The sequence below is a fragment of the Formica exsecta genome, unplaced genomic scaffold (genome assembly GCF_003651465.1).
Source record: "Formica exsecta isolate Colony F162 unplaced genomic scaffold, ASM365146v1 scaffold4, whole genome shotgun sequence".
Taxonomy (NCBI): Eukaryota; Metazoa; Arthropoda; class Insecta; order Hymenoptera; family Formicidae; genus Formica; species Formica exsecta.
In genome coordinates this window covers 1,647,636-1,665,453 of record NW_021851238.1, presented here as the reverse complement: position 1 = coordinate 1,665,453, position 17,818 = coordinate 1,647,636, and the positions used below count along the sequence as shown (strand labels likewise).

Genomic DNA, 17,818 nt, shown 5'->3' with positions numbered 1-17,818 from the left:
AAATAACTTTTTTCAAAAGAAATTAATTTTAAGAAATATTTTTAAAGTTATGTGTGGGGATGTGCATGCAATTCTACATTTTTTAAGCGTAATAAAAAAATTTAAAAATCCTGGATAAAAGTTCACAATATAATATTAAAATGCCAAGCCATATAATAATCAGTATTATATTAAACCAACAATATGTTACATGTTCTGAGATAAAAATGTACATTAATTATGAAGGCTTAACAATCGGTTCGGAATTATGGATCGCCCAATAGTCTCTTATTTCTTAATATTTCTTAATATTCGAAATAATGAAGTTAAAAAATTAATTATTAAAATTCCATACACATACACAAGCGATTTTTTTCTCTCGCTACACAGTAATCTTAATAATTTTAAACTAACTGTGTGTTCACCCCTTGAGGCGATTTTTATTTCAAGTATACATATACATACAAATTAATACGATATTTTATTTGACGCCGCAGTAAAATAATTCCATAAAAAAATCGCTTGTGTATACGTACGTGCATGTGCGCGCACTTTAAAGCTTTAGAATAAACGTAGTACAAAACGAGGTTGCTTTACAATTGTATACATCATTCTTCATTATTCAAAAGTAATGCAAAATTATTTAGTTTTGATCGAAGTTGGAATATTGTGCGAAAAATACGTCATATTTAATATTGAAAGCATCGAGATTTGTACTTTTATCAGTGATATCGCATATTATAATCGCGAACAAATATCTCTATACAATATGAAACGATAAAATAACTACTAATTATACACTATTATCTTATTAAAGAAATCTTTTGTTTCTTCTCAACAAAAAAACATTCCTTTTTTTATTCTTATGCGAGCAGAAGCTTGAGCCTTTACCTATATGTATGACTGATATTAAGCAGCTCTCTAATCAGTTTTAATGCTAAAAAATGTTTTTTCTTATTTTCTCTCATTCGTGTTTTTATCCTTTCTCATCTCGGCGAAGAAGTTATACAATCGGTCCCAAATACCTTTCTATTAATGAGACTATAATAATGTAATTTCTATTAATGAGACAATAATAAGATAATGTAAGCTAATCTACATAATTAAAAACGAACGCTGGGGCGATCCTTTTTGAGGCGAACTTTTATATTATAGAGATATGTTCGAAAAGAGGAAAACATTTTAGAGATAATTTTAGTTTACTTATAGCTCGAGTGCTATATCCAAACAGTCCAAATATAAAAGTCATAATCCAGGAAAAAGAACCGATTAATATTGTGAAAAAAATGTCGTTTGATGGAATAATTCGTCAAAGGTTTCATAAAAACGAAATGATGACTTAATAAAAATACATCGCTTCTTTGCAGTGTAAAACATTTGTAAACAATGTGAAAAGGAGAGGAGGAAGAGAGATATGCGTAGCGCGTGAATAGATCGTGCCATCACAACAGATTGAGTAACGGTGTTCTTGCTCAACTTGTATCAATGACACAAAGTGATCATAACGAGAATTATTTTCCCGCAAAATACGTAAACACGGACGGGAGAAAGCGTGTTCTTCAGTCTTGTACACCGAGTACTTGTATTCTCGACGGAAAGTCAAAAGCAGAACTTGAGCGAAATCTGTCATCGATAGCCATTTCCTCTATTCTCCTTGCCTTTCGAAACAAATTTGTTTTTATTGGGCAAAAAAGAGCATGCTAATTCGGTATTATACGAATTAGCATGCTCTTCTTTGTCCAGCTATTCTTTCACTTCGCCGTAATAGTGTAGGGGGATTAGTAATGACCAGTTCCTCTTCTTCTTGGTCCACATTACCACTCATATCATCCCTGTAGATCCATTTAGCTACTTTCCCATCCCACTATAAGCATAAAATATAATTATAAATAGCATAATTATGTTATCATAATAAATAGTTTGTATTTTGGATGGCGAATTAAAAGATATTGCAAATCCACATATACATGTTAAAAGTAAGTTTTTTGTAAGTGTCTGAAAAGCGAAGAACTCTCTCGAATAATACTGTAAAAAAATATCTCCCATTATTTTTTCGATTATCTCTTCCTTGAACAAAGAATTGTATATATTTCAAAATATTTCCTGCCTTTTTTTAATACGTATAAAATTTTATTAACATATCCCAGAGAAAAACTCGTTGGCGGTAGTTGTAACTTCTTTTTCGTTTCGAGATGTATGAAACATATTTACAATGATTTACTCACGGATGAGGTAAGGATAATGTGATTATAAGGATGCCAGCTAACATCACGGACGCATCCCCTATGACCTCTTACATTGAGCACGATTTTCCCCGTTAGAAGATCGTATACTGGAATTGAGAAAAAAGAAAGCATGTAAAACCAGACTGCTCATTTCCGCGATAATTCTGCGTATAACAGATCAATCAACAAAACTTACTGATCAGCCGACCTCTCGAATCTCCTGTGCAAATGTATCTTTGGCCGGTTGTAATTTCTGGCGAGAAACGACAACGTATCAGGGTTTTACGGATACAATGACCGTAATACGTCATAACACTGGTGTCGCCGTCTAAAATTTGCGGTTCCCGTGCTGGAACAGCAAAATACCGTATATATACTTGACAATTGCGCATAACGATCAATTATTATTAGAGATATCTTAAACATATCTAAATGTAATTTAAAAATAGAAACAATGAATGTCCCAATCATTTTTCTTATTTAACTTCAATGAATATTTACTCATTTCAGGCATGCGCTGCCATCTATAGTCCCAGTCCTGACGATCAACAAACTGTCTAGCAATTTGCTCGGTTCTATGACTGGAGCATTTGCGTACATCCCACAACTTAATGCTTTGATCTTTAGAATTGGATATTAAATATCGTTGATCACCGCGTGAATCGATATATGTGATTCCATTGCTATGACCGGCCAACACTCCAACCGCACAAGGATTAGTTTCATTTATCGTTCTTCTATCCCATATCTAAACCAATAGAAAGACATTGAAGACTAATATAGAGAGGCCTTTCTGGATAATTCTCTGGATAATATTAATGTGTTAGTTTCATCGAATATTTTAATGTGCTTGATCTCTCTCACTCGACTTATATCATTCGAAAAAGAAAGAAAGAAAAAAAATTCTCCGCTCGATGATACCTTACATAATCCGTCGTCGCTACCAGTGTAGAAGATTTGTGAAGTGTTATCAGCAAAAGCTATAGTATTGACATCTTTGTCGTGACCTCGAAACTGTAAAAATTAATGGCTAATATAAGGCCAATGTAAAGAGTCGTGAATACATCTTCTTCTGTCTAGCTAATGATTCTACAGACCCGCAAAACTTGCCGATGAAGCTCGCGATCATATACGTAAAGGCATTCATCATTAGCGCCACCAATGATCTCTTTCCCATCGTGTGAAAACGCTATCGAAAACACGGTGAATCGTCGTTCTGTTGGTCTTAATTGTAGCTTTTCCAGGGCATCATCTCTGCGCCCAAAGAGAGGGCATTGATACACTGTCAAAAATATAAGAAAAATGCATATTGCATAAGAACGATTAACGCACATTGCGTAATTATAATATACTTACGACTTTCCGACCAGCTCGAGTACGCGATATATCTACCATCCGGAGAAAACGCTAAGTCCAGAATACTCCAACCAACGTCGCGTGCCTGAATTTCTTTATATAAGTCAAATCTGTCACCATGTGTGCGATATACATGCAACTGTTTGTCTGCAAACAATTATATACATTAAACATGAACCAACAATCGACAACTTATCGCAAAGTCATAAAATTGTACATTGCAATAAGTTCAATTGCTATTTATGAGTGATGAGACTTCTCACATGAAATAACACATGATAAATGTAAATGTTAAATTTACCCTGAGTGGCAGTGATGAAGAACCTCCCATCCTTAGAATATAAACCGCAGAATACTTTAGTATCATAATTCTGTATCGTACATGGCTTATTTGGTAAAAGACTATTTCTTAATCTACATTTTTCATTTGTGCTAAAACCATCAGGCCTAAGAGCTCTCCTTTGTATCACAGGTGTGATAGACACATTCTGTTGGTCAGAACTATGCCCTATTCCAGAGGCCTGTTTAATGATGTAATTTATATCGTTTTCCTAAAAAGCATCGCACAAAGTTACAATTGATGCAAATTGCACATAATATGCAAGATAATCGATATCAAAAATTTAGAAAAGTATAAAGAGCAATAATAGATAAATATATATCATGGAATTTGCCTATATTTGGCTCTCCAAAGGAAAACAAGATGAAGAGAGGAAAGTATTTTCCAAACAACGTATTCAATCGAAAATAAAATTATTCTACTGCAGATAACTCACCTTTAACCTGGTTGTATCTCGAACAAACCTCCGTCTTGCATTGTTTGGAAATTCATCTTCGGACTCATCGGATCTACTCTCTATAGTGTTTGTGCTGGAAATGGAAAGAGTATTGAAATAAATTATCCGAAATATATATGTCGCGTGATGCTGAGGTTAGGTTAGGTTAGGTTATACAATTGACAGTTACATACAGCGTACGAATATGACGTCCTGCGCTAGGCGCAGGCGAGTAGGGAAGATGTTTCTGGTTTTTTTTTTTAACGGACTCGATCAGCGACAAGATCAGCTATCACCGGGAAATGCCGGGCGACGAAACAACATACGCAAGAGTCGTTCTAGAGCGAAAGAGACAGGGTCGAGAGGTTAGGAAAATAGCGCGCGCGGAAGAGAGATCGATGATAAAAACCCGTATAGACAAGCTTGCATAATCACGCGATGCATACGCAAGTATATATGTCTGTAAGTCTGTGGGAAAGATCGATCAATCGCGAACGTTTTAAGTAATATGGGAGAAGGAAAAACGCAACGCGATACGATCGACCGGACGTATGTATGTACGAAACATTAAACGTCAGATATATTTTCCTGCGTCTGCGTATTACGCGATGACGCACTTATTTATGTCTGCATAAATCTTCAATCGCGCGAAGAGGAAAGCGCGAAGAGGCAATCTTGAAAACTTTCAAATAGCCAACAATCGCGCGCGTTTTATGTGAACTCTATAAATATTTACCATAGATTTATTCAAAAAGAGTTACTGCATACAGTTACAGTAGATGCTTGTCAATTGCGCTCTCCCATAGGTCGCCCGAAAGCAACACTAGCAACATAGGACAATAGAAAAGAGTGTGCAGTGTGCAATCTATTTATATATAAGTCTATGGTATTTACATACTCCGCCATATTTGAACGTAAAAATCGTTCTCCCTCTCCCTCTCATTCTCTCTGTCCGCATATATCCAGCCGTACGTTTGTAATATTAAATAAATTATCGATATTAAACCGTGATATTCTACTAACAAGGTAAGAGATTTCATGATTCAAATTTTTTTCTGGAATTACTTAAAATTCAATATTCTAAAAGATTCTGTGAATATTAGACGGCAATATACGAGTGTCATCATTTTCCGTCTCTTTTTTGTTTCTGGGAACTGTTTTTAAATTATACGACCCACACAATCTCGAAATAATTTTGCGATTTCGTGCAACACGTTGAACGCCTCTTTTATTAATATAAATAAATTCGCATTCCGCGTGTATATATTTCGTTCGGATTTCGCGTATCGTATTTATCGGCGTTCAAATAAACAATAAACTGTCGGTAATTTTCGATATTCGCGGTTTTGTTCCATTGTAAACAATTTAATGCATTTACGGAAATCGAGCATTTATCTATCGTTAAATGTCACTTAAATGTCTTTTAAATGCAGATCCGACAATTTATAATAATGACGCAATAATTACAATTTCAGGAGCGATAAAACGCATTTTTTTCAACATCGATATCCATATCCATTCGAGACTCAATTGAACAGCATTCAATTCGGAGAGAATTGATAACAATAACATATTGAAATTGAAAATTCATAATTTTAAAATGGTAAGTCTTTGTTATTATTTGTAATTATATTGATCTAACGATATATATATCCATCGATTTCATTTCTACCTTCGGAGATATATCGCTTGTGAACAATATATGTAAATTATATAATAATACAAATAATACAATAAAATGTGTGCATGTAATATATTAATATATTTTTTCATAAGATGTATATATATATATATATTTTATGCAAATCAATTCTCTAATGCTTTTCGTCGCGACACTTTTTTTCGTCCGATGCTTTTCATAATTTTTTCATCCATAACAATTTCATGAATTGCCTTTTCTGTAATCTGTCATCGTTAAACAATATCTCGCGAAAATGCGTGCTCTTGAATCTTCCTCAGAAGTTTTCGTCCCTCATTATGCAAATCGAATCGTATTTATTATCGCATATACTACGGTAACTGTTTCAAACTTTAGAAGCATATTTGAAAGTTTAAGATAAAGGCAAAGGTCGCGCAATTTGAAAGACGGTTTACTGAAAGGATTACGGCTACAAGATAGCGATATTAAAACAAATTTATGTGGCGCGAAGGAGAGGAGGGGGGGGCGAATGTATAAATTTTAATCAAACTTGTTGCGATAATCCGAATTTTATGCAATCGGGAAATGTTGATTAATTTGATACAAAGATGCGGTTAGTTTTGCGGTTAAGTGTTTTGCGGTTAGATCAATGTTTCAACGTTATTATTTTTTATCGATGTATCCTCACGGTTAGTATTTTTATATTTAATAGAGTGTCGAATAATATCTTATGCTTGATATGCATTCTATGTTTGTTGCACAAAAATTATTCTTTTTTTAATCTTTTAAAATCTTGTTTTATAATTCTTACTATTTTTTTTCAAAGGTTAGTTGTTTTCCTTGATTTTTTCCATCATAGTCTTTTAATAAAGCATCTTTGTATTCACGTTTTGAAGTTTAATTCACGAAACAAAGGGGAAAATGATAATCACACTTTGTAGGAAACGTAGACAAATGAATTCTTAACATTTTACTAAATTTATTATTGAGTGCGTGGTTGATGTTAAAAAAAAAAATAAATAAGATTGTTTTTCTCTGTGATTACTTCTTTACGAAGAGAAAATATTGCGAAAATAAATTGTTGCATCTTGATTCAAAAATAAAATATGATCAATTGAAAATATGATGGGTTATGTCATTTCGTTATCGTATATATTACGTAGATAAAGGGAAATTCAAACCTGTACTTTAATCATTTATAGAGTAAACGAAGATATGGAGGCGGAAAATTATTATCTCTCGAGAACCAAAGGTTAAAGATCAATAGATTAGATAATCAGATATTTATTGTTGTCTGTAATAGAGTCTATTATATCGAATAAATTAGATAATCAGGTATGATTATGGACATAAATGGGATAGTAATATGAAAATTATCTTCGTGATTTTTTTTAATTTACACTTTTTGCAACTTTTTTATCCACGGCCATTTATTAAACAGAATGTCTCAAAACTGCAAGACAATTTTTAATGACGAAATCTTTTGACAATTTGGAATCAATTTTCGGACATTTTAAGGCATTAATAATTTTTCCATAAATAATTTAGAAGATTTATTTTTGCGAATCAAACTTTGAAAAGTCAAAAATGGATATGTAATAAAATTATATTTTTTAATAAATTTTACATCTACAAAATTTTTATTTAAGTGCGAAAAAAAATGGAATAAAACGATCTTTCTCAATTTTTTTCTTAAAAATTGATTCGAGATTGTCTAATCAATCTAATATCATTAAAAATGTATCCTAATGGTGTTGGATGATAGTTTACTTTATATAGAGAAAGCAATAAGCCTCTCATTCGCTCAGAGAACCGCGCCTGTCATCGTCCAATGACGCATCATCACCCTCAGCCTTGTCGATCACGGACGGGAGAATCCTAATAACGTTAGCAAATATTGCGCCGCTATTTCCGATTGTCCTGCGCGTAATCGTATCTGTATAACCAGTATAACGGTTCGATACGAGCGGAAGCGTCCGCTGCTACTCTCCGGACGTGAGCGTCCTGAAAATGGTACTTGCACGATAATGCGTTTGAACACAGTGAATTTGAATCGCGCCCTAATTTCGTATTCTTCGCAATAATTCACAGTATGGACTGCTGGTTCGTTAAAAATACCTTGTAATGCGGATAATTTTCAAGAGCCCGTCGAAAACGAAAAGCTCTCTCTCTCGTAAATTAAGCTTCAGAAAAATCACGGGATATTATTCTTCGTTAATTTGAAGAGAGTGAACTTTGCTTCCAGAAAATTTCAATTTAAGAAATTGAGCCTGGTAAAACTTCCTATATTGACATTCAAAAATTGATGACGAATATAATAAGCCAGCTCGGCGCTTTGTACAGAAAATATAGGCGTCAAAAATCCATCGAATCCAAGAATCTGCTTAAAATACAATACAATCTACCAATATATTGAAATACGTTGCATATTAATTACTTTTGCTCTCTATTTACGCGTGCCAATAATTGAGTTTTGAATTATAAATATTGACGCTGCAAACATACTTACACCTACTTGATTGTATAATTATAATTAATCCTGTTTCAGAAGATATATATAAATACCTTAAGCTAGCTTTCAACAAAAAATGTACTACAAATATAAAAATACGCGAGCCTCTTACAAATCTAATAAACGTATTTGACGATTTAATTGAACACAATCGTATGGAAAAAATCGATATTGTCAATTTTTAGACTTTTGAATATCTATCGCAGATTCATTCTTTTTACATATATATAAGCCTAATTTTTAAGCTTTTGAATATTTATCGTAGATTCATTCTTTTTACATATATATAAGTATATAAGTTTAGAAATTGACAATATCGAATTTTTTCCGTACGATTTGCCCAATTAGATCTCAAAGTCTGGCTGGAACGTTCGGGGCCACCCTGTATACATATATAAAAGATAAAAATAAATAACTAAATCATTAGAAAGTATCAGAAAAAACAATTTATTTTTGATTCAACATCCTGCTACATGAAATTTTATTTTTAATATTCTTCTATGAAATAACTGCATTCAAAAAATCACATTTCGTAATTGGTTTCTCTCTGCATAACTGTACCCAATTGAATTACAGTCGAAGCGAGCCGACAGCACGCGCGTGATTAATTCCGGCATGATTTTACGAGAGAGCCCGAAATGTCATTGGGGCACAAATTTGCCGGCCGACACGCCGTGACAATCGTCAGGGAAAACGGATTCATGTGGAAGAGATCTGATCGGGCCGGATATACAATAGACGCCGCTACACAATAGCACGATCACGACGAAATTAGATCGGTTCATTGATTGGTTCGTTGACTCGCAACAAACTTGTTACAATGCGGAGTTATAGATGCAACCGTGACTCGTATTTCTGATGGAGCGGTACGTGTGACGTCAGAGTATATACGCAACGAGATCCGAGGAGTTCAACGCAGGAACGAGATGAGCCCTTAATTTGCCAGACTTATTTCGAACACGATTTCGTGATATATTCTCCAAGTTTCAAATTCATATCGCTTTTTTTTTTTTTTTTTTTGCACCGCGTCTCTCATTCCCTTCTCCGACTTAAACTTTTTAATTGCGTCCAAATAAAAATTCCAAATCCGGTAAAAAGTTTGAAAAAGAATTCAAGAATCTTATTCGTTAATCGAAATATAATTTTTACGTTATTAAATCTTATTCTTTTTTTTTTGTGTATACTTTATAAAATTAAAGTTTTTTTTTTTTAATGTTCCATCAAAGCCGATTAATGATGTATAAAATGCATATTCTCTTTTAATTTTTCAAACATGTTTTAAAGTTGCATCTCGACAGTGATGAATGGAGCAAGAACGCAAACTCCAAGATAATCGAAACGTTTAAGACAAAAATTATACGAGAGTCACAAGTTTTCGGCGCGATCGCTCAAACCAGAGTCAAAGAGAACCATCGATCTGTCCTCGTCAGATTCGTGATTCAGTTAATAAGTCAATTAGAGTCGGATCACATCCGGCCGGCCAGTCAACGAACAATCGCTCATCGCTATGTGACGTCTCGGGGTAGAAGAGGCGGTCGAGCCTATCGATGACAGGCAGAGAGCAGGCAGACAGACAGGCAGGCAGATTTTTCGGCAGGAGGGAGGAAAACTCCCGTATATCCCGCATCAATCCCCCATACTCCTCTCTCGCCTCTCTCACCCATATCCACGTCCCCCGCGTATATATCCAACACCTATCTCTACCTATATCTACCTACCTACCAACCTACCAACCTACCAACCTATCTACCCTGCAACCCAGACCTATAATTTCCAGGCAACGCGGAGGCCTACACCCTGAGCTCGGAGCCGGGCGAGGACCTGGCAGGCGCCGGCGGAGAGCCAGGAGGCGGAGGGTGCGCGCGCACGCGCGTGATCCTCCTCCGCAGCCGTCGTCAGCGTCGACGTCGACGTCGCCGTCGACGGCGATACGCCGCCTATATATATATATTACGTTTAATCGTGCGTTATTTCGTTGCAAGCTCCTCGGAATTTCGCGCGGGTCATGGTCTTCCTTAGGATCCCGTTATGGCCCCGTTTATGATCGCGCTAGCTGCAGGATTCGCGTTTCGCATTTGCGCGAAAATGCGTAAACGGTGTGTAGTGAGCGAGAAGGATTACGCGCGGGAATAACAGGAGCGAGATTGGGGTCACACCGGGAATCCGACAGGATAACGCGTCGCACGTCGCCGCGGGGGGAGAACCGAGCTTCCAAGATCGGGGGTGCGATTAGAGGGGTGCGCTTGCTAACGTTAACGGCTCTCGCGCGCTTATATCGATTTACCGGAGCGGATAACGCCCGTTAACGTCAATCTGACAAAAACTTATGGTCCTTCACAGTTCGTCATCGTGATGACGCGATTAAAATTACCATCGCGTGCATTAATCCTGGAGAGTGAGAGCGCGAGAGACAAGAGAGGAATGTCTCTCTTTCTCTCTCTCTCTCATTTCTCACGGTGGAAGGAAGGAAGGGGAATGAAACGAACGCACGAAGTTTGAAGCAAAGGACGCTTTTATCAGGAATCATATTTCCAGCATAAAAAGTCCTTAAAAAAGAGGGAGAATCAAAGAAGAGAGAAATATATCGTCCTCTCTTCCATTCGACATTTTCTTTCTCTCTTTCTTCTTCCCTCTTTCTTTTTTTCTTTCGTTCTGATTATATTTACTTATAAATATTAAATTCTCTAAAAATTATGTCTTGCGATATCTAATCTAGGCACTCCTCTTTTATTTGACATCGTGTCAGGATCAAATATATTTGCTTAAAGTATTTGAAGATGTCTTATATAACGCGTATAAAAAGTGTTTAATTAATTAAAAAATAAGCGTACATTGGAGCGATTAATAATCACGTGGTATAATGAACAAACTGAAACGCGAAAACTGTTATGAATATCGACAGATTCGATATTCTCGATCGTGTATCCGTGTGTTAACTGACTGTTTTTGAGAAAGAATCTTTCAACGCTTTGTCGTCCGCGTTCCTATTTATCAAAACAAACACACTGTATACATACACAAAAGTCATTCGCGCGCTTGTACATTTGTATACAGACAAACAAACTCGATTCGGGATAATATCAATCTTTTGATTCTCGATTACAAACATTTGCGGGAGGAATGAACGGCGTCAATCGTATTATTTGTCATTTCAAGATTCGGAGACCAATATGATTTCGGAGAGTTTGTATTTTCGCGTTGCCAAGGAGGCACGCGAAAACGATCTCTAATCTTATACGATGAGAAAAAAAAACGAAGAATATTTCCAGATATCTCCTGAAATGTTCAACATTTCGAAAATTAAATTTTATAGAGAGAAACTAAACTCTCCACATTTTTCGCAAAGTTTACTTTTTTAAAAATTTATATTTGAATGATTATTTATAGTGAAATGCAGACACAGTATATAAACGTCAATTTAAAAAGATAAGAATATAAGATCCTCTCTCTTTTTCTCTTTTTTTGATCATAATTAGATAATCGGTCATGGAAATGTGGAAAATAAATGTCAATTTGATGAGAGACTTTCTTTCTTTCTTTCTCTTTGTCTCTTTCATTTTTTTTTTTATTTAGCCATACACGATTAAAGAGATTTCTTCTTTTTAAAAACGCTCATTTTATATCGTGCACATTTTAACTTCATTTAATTTTTTTAAATTTCTTTCTATTTATAATTAGGTAATTGTAATAAATCTTTTGATCTTTATTACCTAACTATAATAAAAATATAATAGAGAATTCGCGTGCAAATCTTTATCTGGCTGTATAAGATATAGGTATATAAGGAGTAATTAACGATAAGTATATACAGGGTGTCCCCAATTTAAATGTCAAAACTTTAGGAGCAGGGGACCGATAAACTAAGACAAAAAGTCCTTTAGAGATTTGCTCGTGTTTGCTTCGTTTTGAAGAAAACCGCAAAAAATGAAACAAATAATTTTCACCAAAAAACTTAAAACAACACTAAAATTATTAGATTTATCAAAAAGTATTATAAAATAAAAATTGTAGAACATGGAATTAAGAAAAGAGAGTGAGTTAAAATCCTCCTGAGGTAAAATTAGAGGATTGTAGATAAATACGCGACAACGCGAAACTTTGTTTCTAATCTAATTTTACCTTAGGAGGATTTTAACTCACTCTCTTTTCTTAATTCCATGTTCTACAATTTTAATTTTATAATACTTTTTGATAAATCTAATAATTTTAGTGTTGTTTTAAGTTTTTTGGTGAAAATTATTTGTTTCATTTTTTGCGATTTTCTTTAAAACGAAGCAAAAACTTAGCAAATCTCTAAAGGACTTTTTGTCTTAGTTTATCAGTCCTCTACACGCTCTTAAAATTTTGACATTTAAATTGGGGATACTCTGTATATTTACCTCATCTGATGAACGAAGTGATCGCAGAACGAATCATCGTAAATCTCGATTAATTTGATTCCCGGCTATGTGTATGTATGTATGTGCGAGCGAGAACTTTATACGCCGTTTTCGTCGCGTAATAAATATTTTTTAGGTCGTTATATCGTACATAAGCACTTCAGATTCTAAGCACGGCTTGAATATTATACTGATTCTTTTTTATCTATAACTAACGAGCGCTTCCAAGCGATTAGGCGTGAATAGTCGACGACGACGACTTTTCTTTGGACTCTTAATCTTTTCTTATTATATCCGAGTATTCTGAAAACGACACGAAAGCTCGTATTTCTACATTGTCAAGGAAATCTATGACTACAATCTTCACTCCTACGCGAGAAATGCGAGAGAATAATAACTCACGAATATCTCTCCCTTCGAAGGACGAGAGCACTGAAAAGTCTTCGAATATCAAAATAAAAATTTTATGAAGAGAGAGAAGTATTATAAAAAAATTTTATAGTCTCTGTCGCGCGATTTCTTTTTTAAAAAGGAGTTTATATTTTTCAAATGGCCGGAGTCATGATAATGTGAACAGTAAATGTCAATTTGATGAAAGACTTTTCTTTCTCTTTCTCTCACTTCCACTCTTTTTTATTTATTGTATTAGTCACACATTCCCCTTTGAAAATCCTAATTTTATATTATATATATATATTTAACCTTATTTAATTTTTTCTTTATTTATAGCACAAATATAAAAAAAAAGTTTGAATATATTTCTTCCTTTGTAAAAATATAATTTGCTCATTTTTTTAGGTTTAGTTGTATGAATATTTAGGTTGTAATGAACAGTTGTATTTTACTGCAAACGATTGTAAACGGTTAATATTTTACTGCAAATCGCAGGGGTGTTTCAATATTGAGCTTACAAGTTCAATATTTACGAGGTTACTTAACATTCACGGATGAAAAAACGAGTTTGCAAATTAAGCCGCAGAGCTGCAAATAGGTAACGAAATCTCATTCCCGTTTAATTTCGGAACGGAACTTTCAGTGTCGATAATTAAAAAGTTTCTACCGATAGTATCTCTAGGTAGATAAATACAATTCACGATTCGAAGAATTCGTAGGTATTTGGACATTTTATGCAATATAATACTGCAAAGAGAAAATTTAATTAATCACGAAGTACAAAGGTTTCCCGGATTAAATCCTCGCAGAAAAAAAGGAATCGATTATAAATCATAGTGCGCATCTTTTAGAAAGTTAAATAAAATAAAATAAAATAAATTTTATTTCGCGATGACATAAAAAGAGGAATATGTGAAAAAATAAATCAAAGGATAAAAAAATTTTGCATTTTTTAAACATTTGACATAAATATGATTTTAATTCCTTCGAGAGAATCCGCCTGTTAATTTCTTCAATCTTTTTTTAATTTTCGCAATTACCTTATCAGAGAAACAATGTTTGACGATAGGTACAAAGACGGAGAGCAAGAAATTTAAAGATTTTAAAGAAATCTTAAGATTTAAGAAAAAGGAAAGATTTAAGGGAATTTAAAGATTTAAAAACTTCAATTCTTGCTCTCGAACATCAGAAACGCAACAATTTCTCTTTTATCGTCGATTTTTAGAAATTTTCACGCATCTATGATAATATCTAAAATCCACAGACTTCTATATATTATATCTAAACTGCTAACAGCGATGTGACATGTAAAGCCAGGGTAGCTATTTATAATTAGGCAGAATATATATATTGAGTTGGGTTAATACACACTTATATTCTTACACTTACTTACATATATACTTATACATATATACACTTTCAATCTGCCCAATTATAAATGGCTGCCCTTGTTTCACATGTCACCATATAAGACATAGCCGTGTTAGCAGTTTAGGTATAATATATAGAAGTTTATGGAATAAATACATATATAAACTAGTAATATAGTCATTACCATCATTGGAAAAACAAATTCGGCTGCTTTTTATATTTACAGCAGAAATGTGCAAAAAATACAAAATTAATATTAGATCTTTTATTGTATTTGAAAACTAAGTATTTGTCAAACTTATTTATGCTGATCAAATTCCGAAGAATTCTTATGGCGGGATCGTTGGACGAAAATATATCTACAAAATGGATATATTATATTACAGAGTTGTTGCAAAGAAAATGAATGAAAAAATGAAACATCGAACTGAAAAATGAATAGGTAGAAATCGGATAGACTGCAATTTAAATGAAAAAGACTTTTGTCCACAACTGAGCTGAAAATTAAACATTTATACTAGGTCTGCCCAATTCGTTAATCGCGATGTAATTCTAATCCAGTCAGAAATATATGTATAGTTAATGTGACGTTGAACTAACGTCGAAAACCAAATATTGAAATAAAATTGAAATTCTGATCAAATCGACATTGAAATAGTATAAATTGCTGACAAATCTTCGATTATCATATTTCGATATAATTTTAACGTTGAATTAACTAATTAATTATATTTAAATAGAAGTCTATGCTAAAATCAACGTAATTTTGACGAATTTCGACAATCTCCCTCATATTACATATTACATATTAGAACGAACCTCGCGAATATACCGTTGCGATATTTCATTTGTCATGAGCAAATATAGAGATTGTTTTCTCGATATTACATTAGTAGGCTCCCTTTTCCCTTCGCCTCCCCTTTATCCCTTCCGGCGAGTTAACGATAGTGGGTAGACTTAACGCGTTCGACGTGAATTTTGGCTTGACAGATAATAAACGGAGGTCGACGTTGATCCACTAAGGGGCCTTTGCTTCCTGGTGCCGCATCATGTTCGCGAAATCCAGAGGCAGTAGCACGGCACCGTGCGACCTGCTTCCCGACCCGATACGCAGCACCTACGAGATCGGCAAACAATCCGCCACAGCCGGGCCGGAGAATGTCTGGCGCATCTACGACGGCTACCGGAAGAAGGACAGAATGGTAATTAGCGTTGCAAAAGAAATGACGATATCTTCGATATCTTGGTATTCTAAATTCGTATCTAATCACGAGAAGTCGATCTCCGAATGAGATGGAATGTTATTGCAGTTTTATCGTAAATCGAAGAGCGAAAGATTTATTGAGAATAAAAGTCCCTTCGCTTTCTGGAAGTAAAATGCTTATTGAAAAGTTCCGTTTTGACAATTGAATGTCGTTCAGTACATTTATCAAGATATGTATACTTGAAAACTATTTTCAGAATATGAAAGAGCACATAAAGATTTGTGTGAGATTTATTGTTATTTATATATTTGTTTATTATATATATAGTTGAATATCAGAATTTTAAGAAATATATCTTTTCCACTGCGGAATTGGATCAAAATTCTTTCTGAATTAGAAATAATATTCGCGAAAGTCTGCAAAAACTCCGCAGTTTTTTTTTGTTTTTTTTTTTATGAAAAACAAAAGCAATACTTGCGATAAAGAACTTAATTATCGCCAAGGATCGATTTCTTTCGAGATGTGTTTGTTATTAACACCTTAATTGCGCGATTCAATCATCACTCTTTCTAACGATAGCATCTAGATAGAGAGACAAGGAGACGATTGGATCGTGGATTAGAGGTAATCCAATTCGATATTTCACGAGAAATCGATTCTGAAAGTGATCTAAGGGTTTAAGCGTGAGAACGAGATAAGTTCGTGCGATTTCGTATCCGGACAAAAAACGAAACCATTCTCGCTTCATTCCGAAGATAAATTCTTGCGATTATCGAGAAAAGCACGTGCGAGATAATAGCGGGATTGCTGGTTTGTAGGAGGTCTCGATCTTCCTGTTCGACAAACGTTCCGTGGAGAAGCTGCACAAGCCGAAACGCAGGGAAACGGTCACGGATATTCTGCGCGCGGGTGCCACTCAGATGGAACGATATTCGCATCCGAAGCTCCTGCAGGTATATAAACGCGCCACCTTCGTGTATTATATAGGCCAAGGTGAAGTGCGAGAAGTTTCCCCTGTCCCTCTCTCTTCCCATTTGAATATATTTCACAAGTCGACTATCAAAGTGTAAAATGGTTTCGTCGAGAGAAGTCTCGGTGAAGACGGATACACATATACATACACACATACACGCAGTCTTTATATAAGTTTATTTTCCAACTTTCATGTTTCTCTGACAGTATAGCTTTCCTAAGTATCGTCAAACTAATATATTTTTCTTCTTAACTCTTATTTTATCGTTTTTTTTCTCGCTTGAAAGTTGTTTCGAGAAATCTTACAAATGTAAAAAATATGTCTTATGAGAAAATTAATCGCAGAAGTATTAGAGAAGAATTAAAGAAGAACAATTTCCTGAAAAACGGCGGAGAGAGAAGACGATAATGGAAGCGAAAGAAATGTGATCTCTCCCGCTTTCTTTCTAAGATAAGAATTTAATATACGATATATACACCAAGTATTACAAACACCCACCCACACGACCAAATGTAATTGGAAACAGGATCTATTTGAAAACGAAACGAATGGCAACGAATTTCGCGAATTTATTCGAAAGGTTTTCGGTCGAAATGTATAAATGTATATTATTGCATTTTTTGAATATTTTCACGAGCCATCCCATAGATCGATGTGCTATATTTGACACCGATGTAGGCGTACAAAGTGGAGGAGTGTGCGGATACGTTGGCCTTCGCGTCGGAGCCGGTTCTAGCTAGCCTGGCGAACGTCCTGGCGTACAAGGAGCAATTGGCAAACACGCTCGCGGCGCAGTCCTCGGGGCTGATAGGCAAGCAGAACCATCCGCCGACCACGAGCCACCATCGCTCAACCTTCGTCAAGGAGTACGAGCTGCTTGAGCTGGAGATCAAATACGGACTTTTGCAGGTAGATAGAACGCATCTCGAAACTTGCCCGGTAGAAAGTAATTCTTTTTCAAAAAGATTGCTCTTATATATGTATATATATATATATATATTCTTTGAGCT

General features: G+C 34.7%; 2 protein-coding genes across 3 annotated transcripts in view; one reads left to right on the top strand and one right to left on the bottom strand.

Annotated features, from left to right (window-relative positions):
• Positions 1-151: 151 nt before the first annotated feature.
• LOC115239940 (DDB1- and CUL4-associated factor 11) lies at positions 152-5,242 on the bottom strand. The gene is made up of 11 exons (XM_029814816.1): positions 5,231-5,242; positions 4,531-4,625; positions 4,337-4,430; positions 3,862-4,111; positions 3,561-3,707; positions 3,302-3,486; positions 3,126-3,218; positions 2,706-2,952; positions 2,401-2,553; positions 2,205-2,311; positions 152-1,843 (listed from the first exon to the last, which is right to left on the bottom strand). Exons 1-11 carry the CDS (start codon positions 5,240-5,242, stop codon positions 1,700-1,702), a joined length of 1,527 nt encoding a protein of 508 aa, XP_029670676.1. The 3' UTR covers positions 152-1,699.
• The window catches only part of LOC115239990 (SCY1-like protein 2), a 28,207-nt gene continuing 15,000 nt past the window's right edge, over positions 4,612-17,818 (top strand). For both annotated transcript variants that reach the window (XM_029814892.1, XM_029814891.1), the window contains exons 1-4: positions 4,612-5,939; positions 15,621-15,832; positions 16,654-16,788; positions 17,487-17,717. In XM_029814892.1, coding sequence (XP_029670752.1) covers positions 15,680-15,832; positions 16,654-16,788; positions 17,487-17,717 — 519 coding nt within the window. In that variant the 5' untranslated portion in view covers positions 4,612-5,939; positions 15,621-15,679. The remainder of the gene's footprint in view (positions 5,940-15,620; positions 15,833-16,653; positions 16,789-17,486; positions 17,718-17,818) is intronic.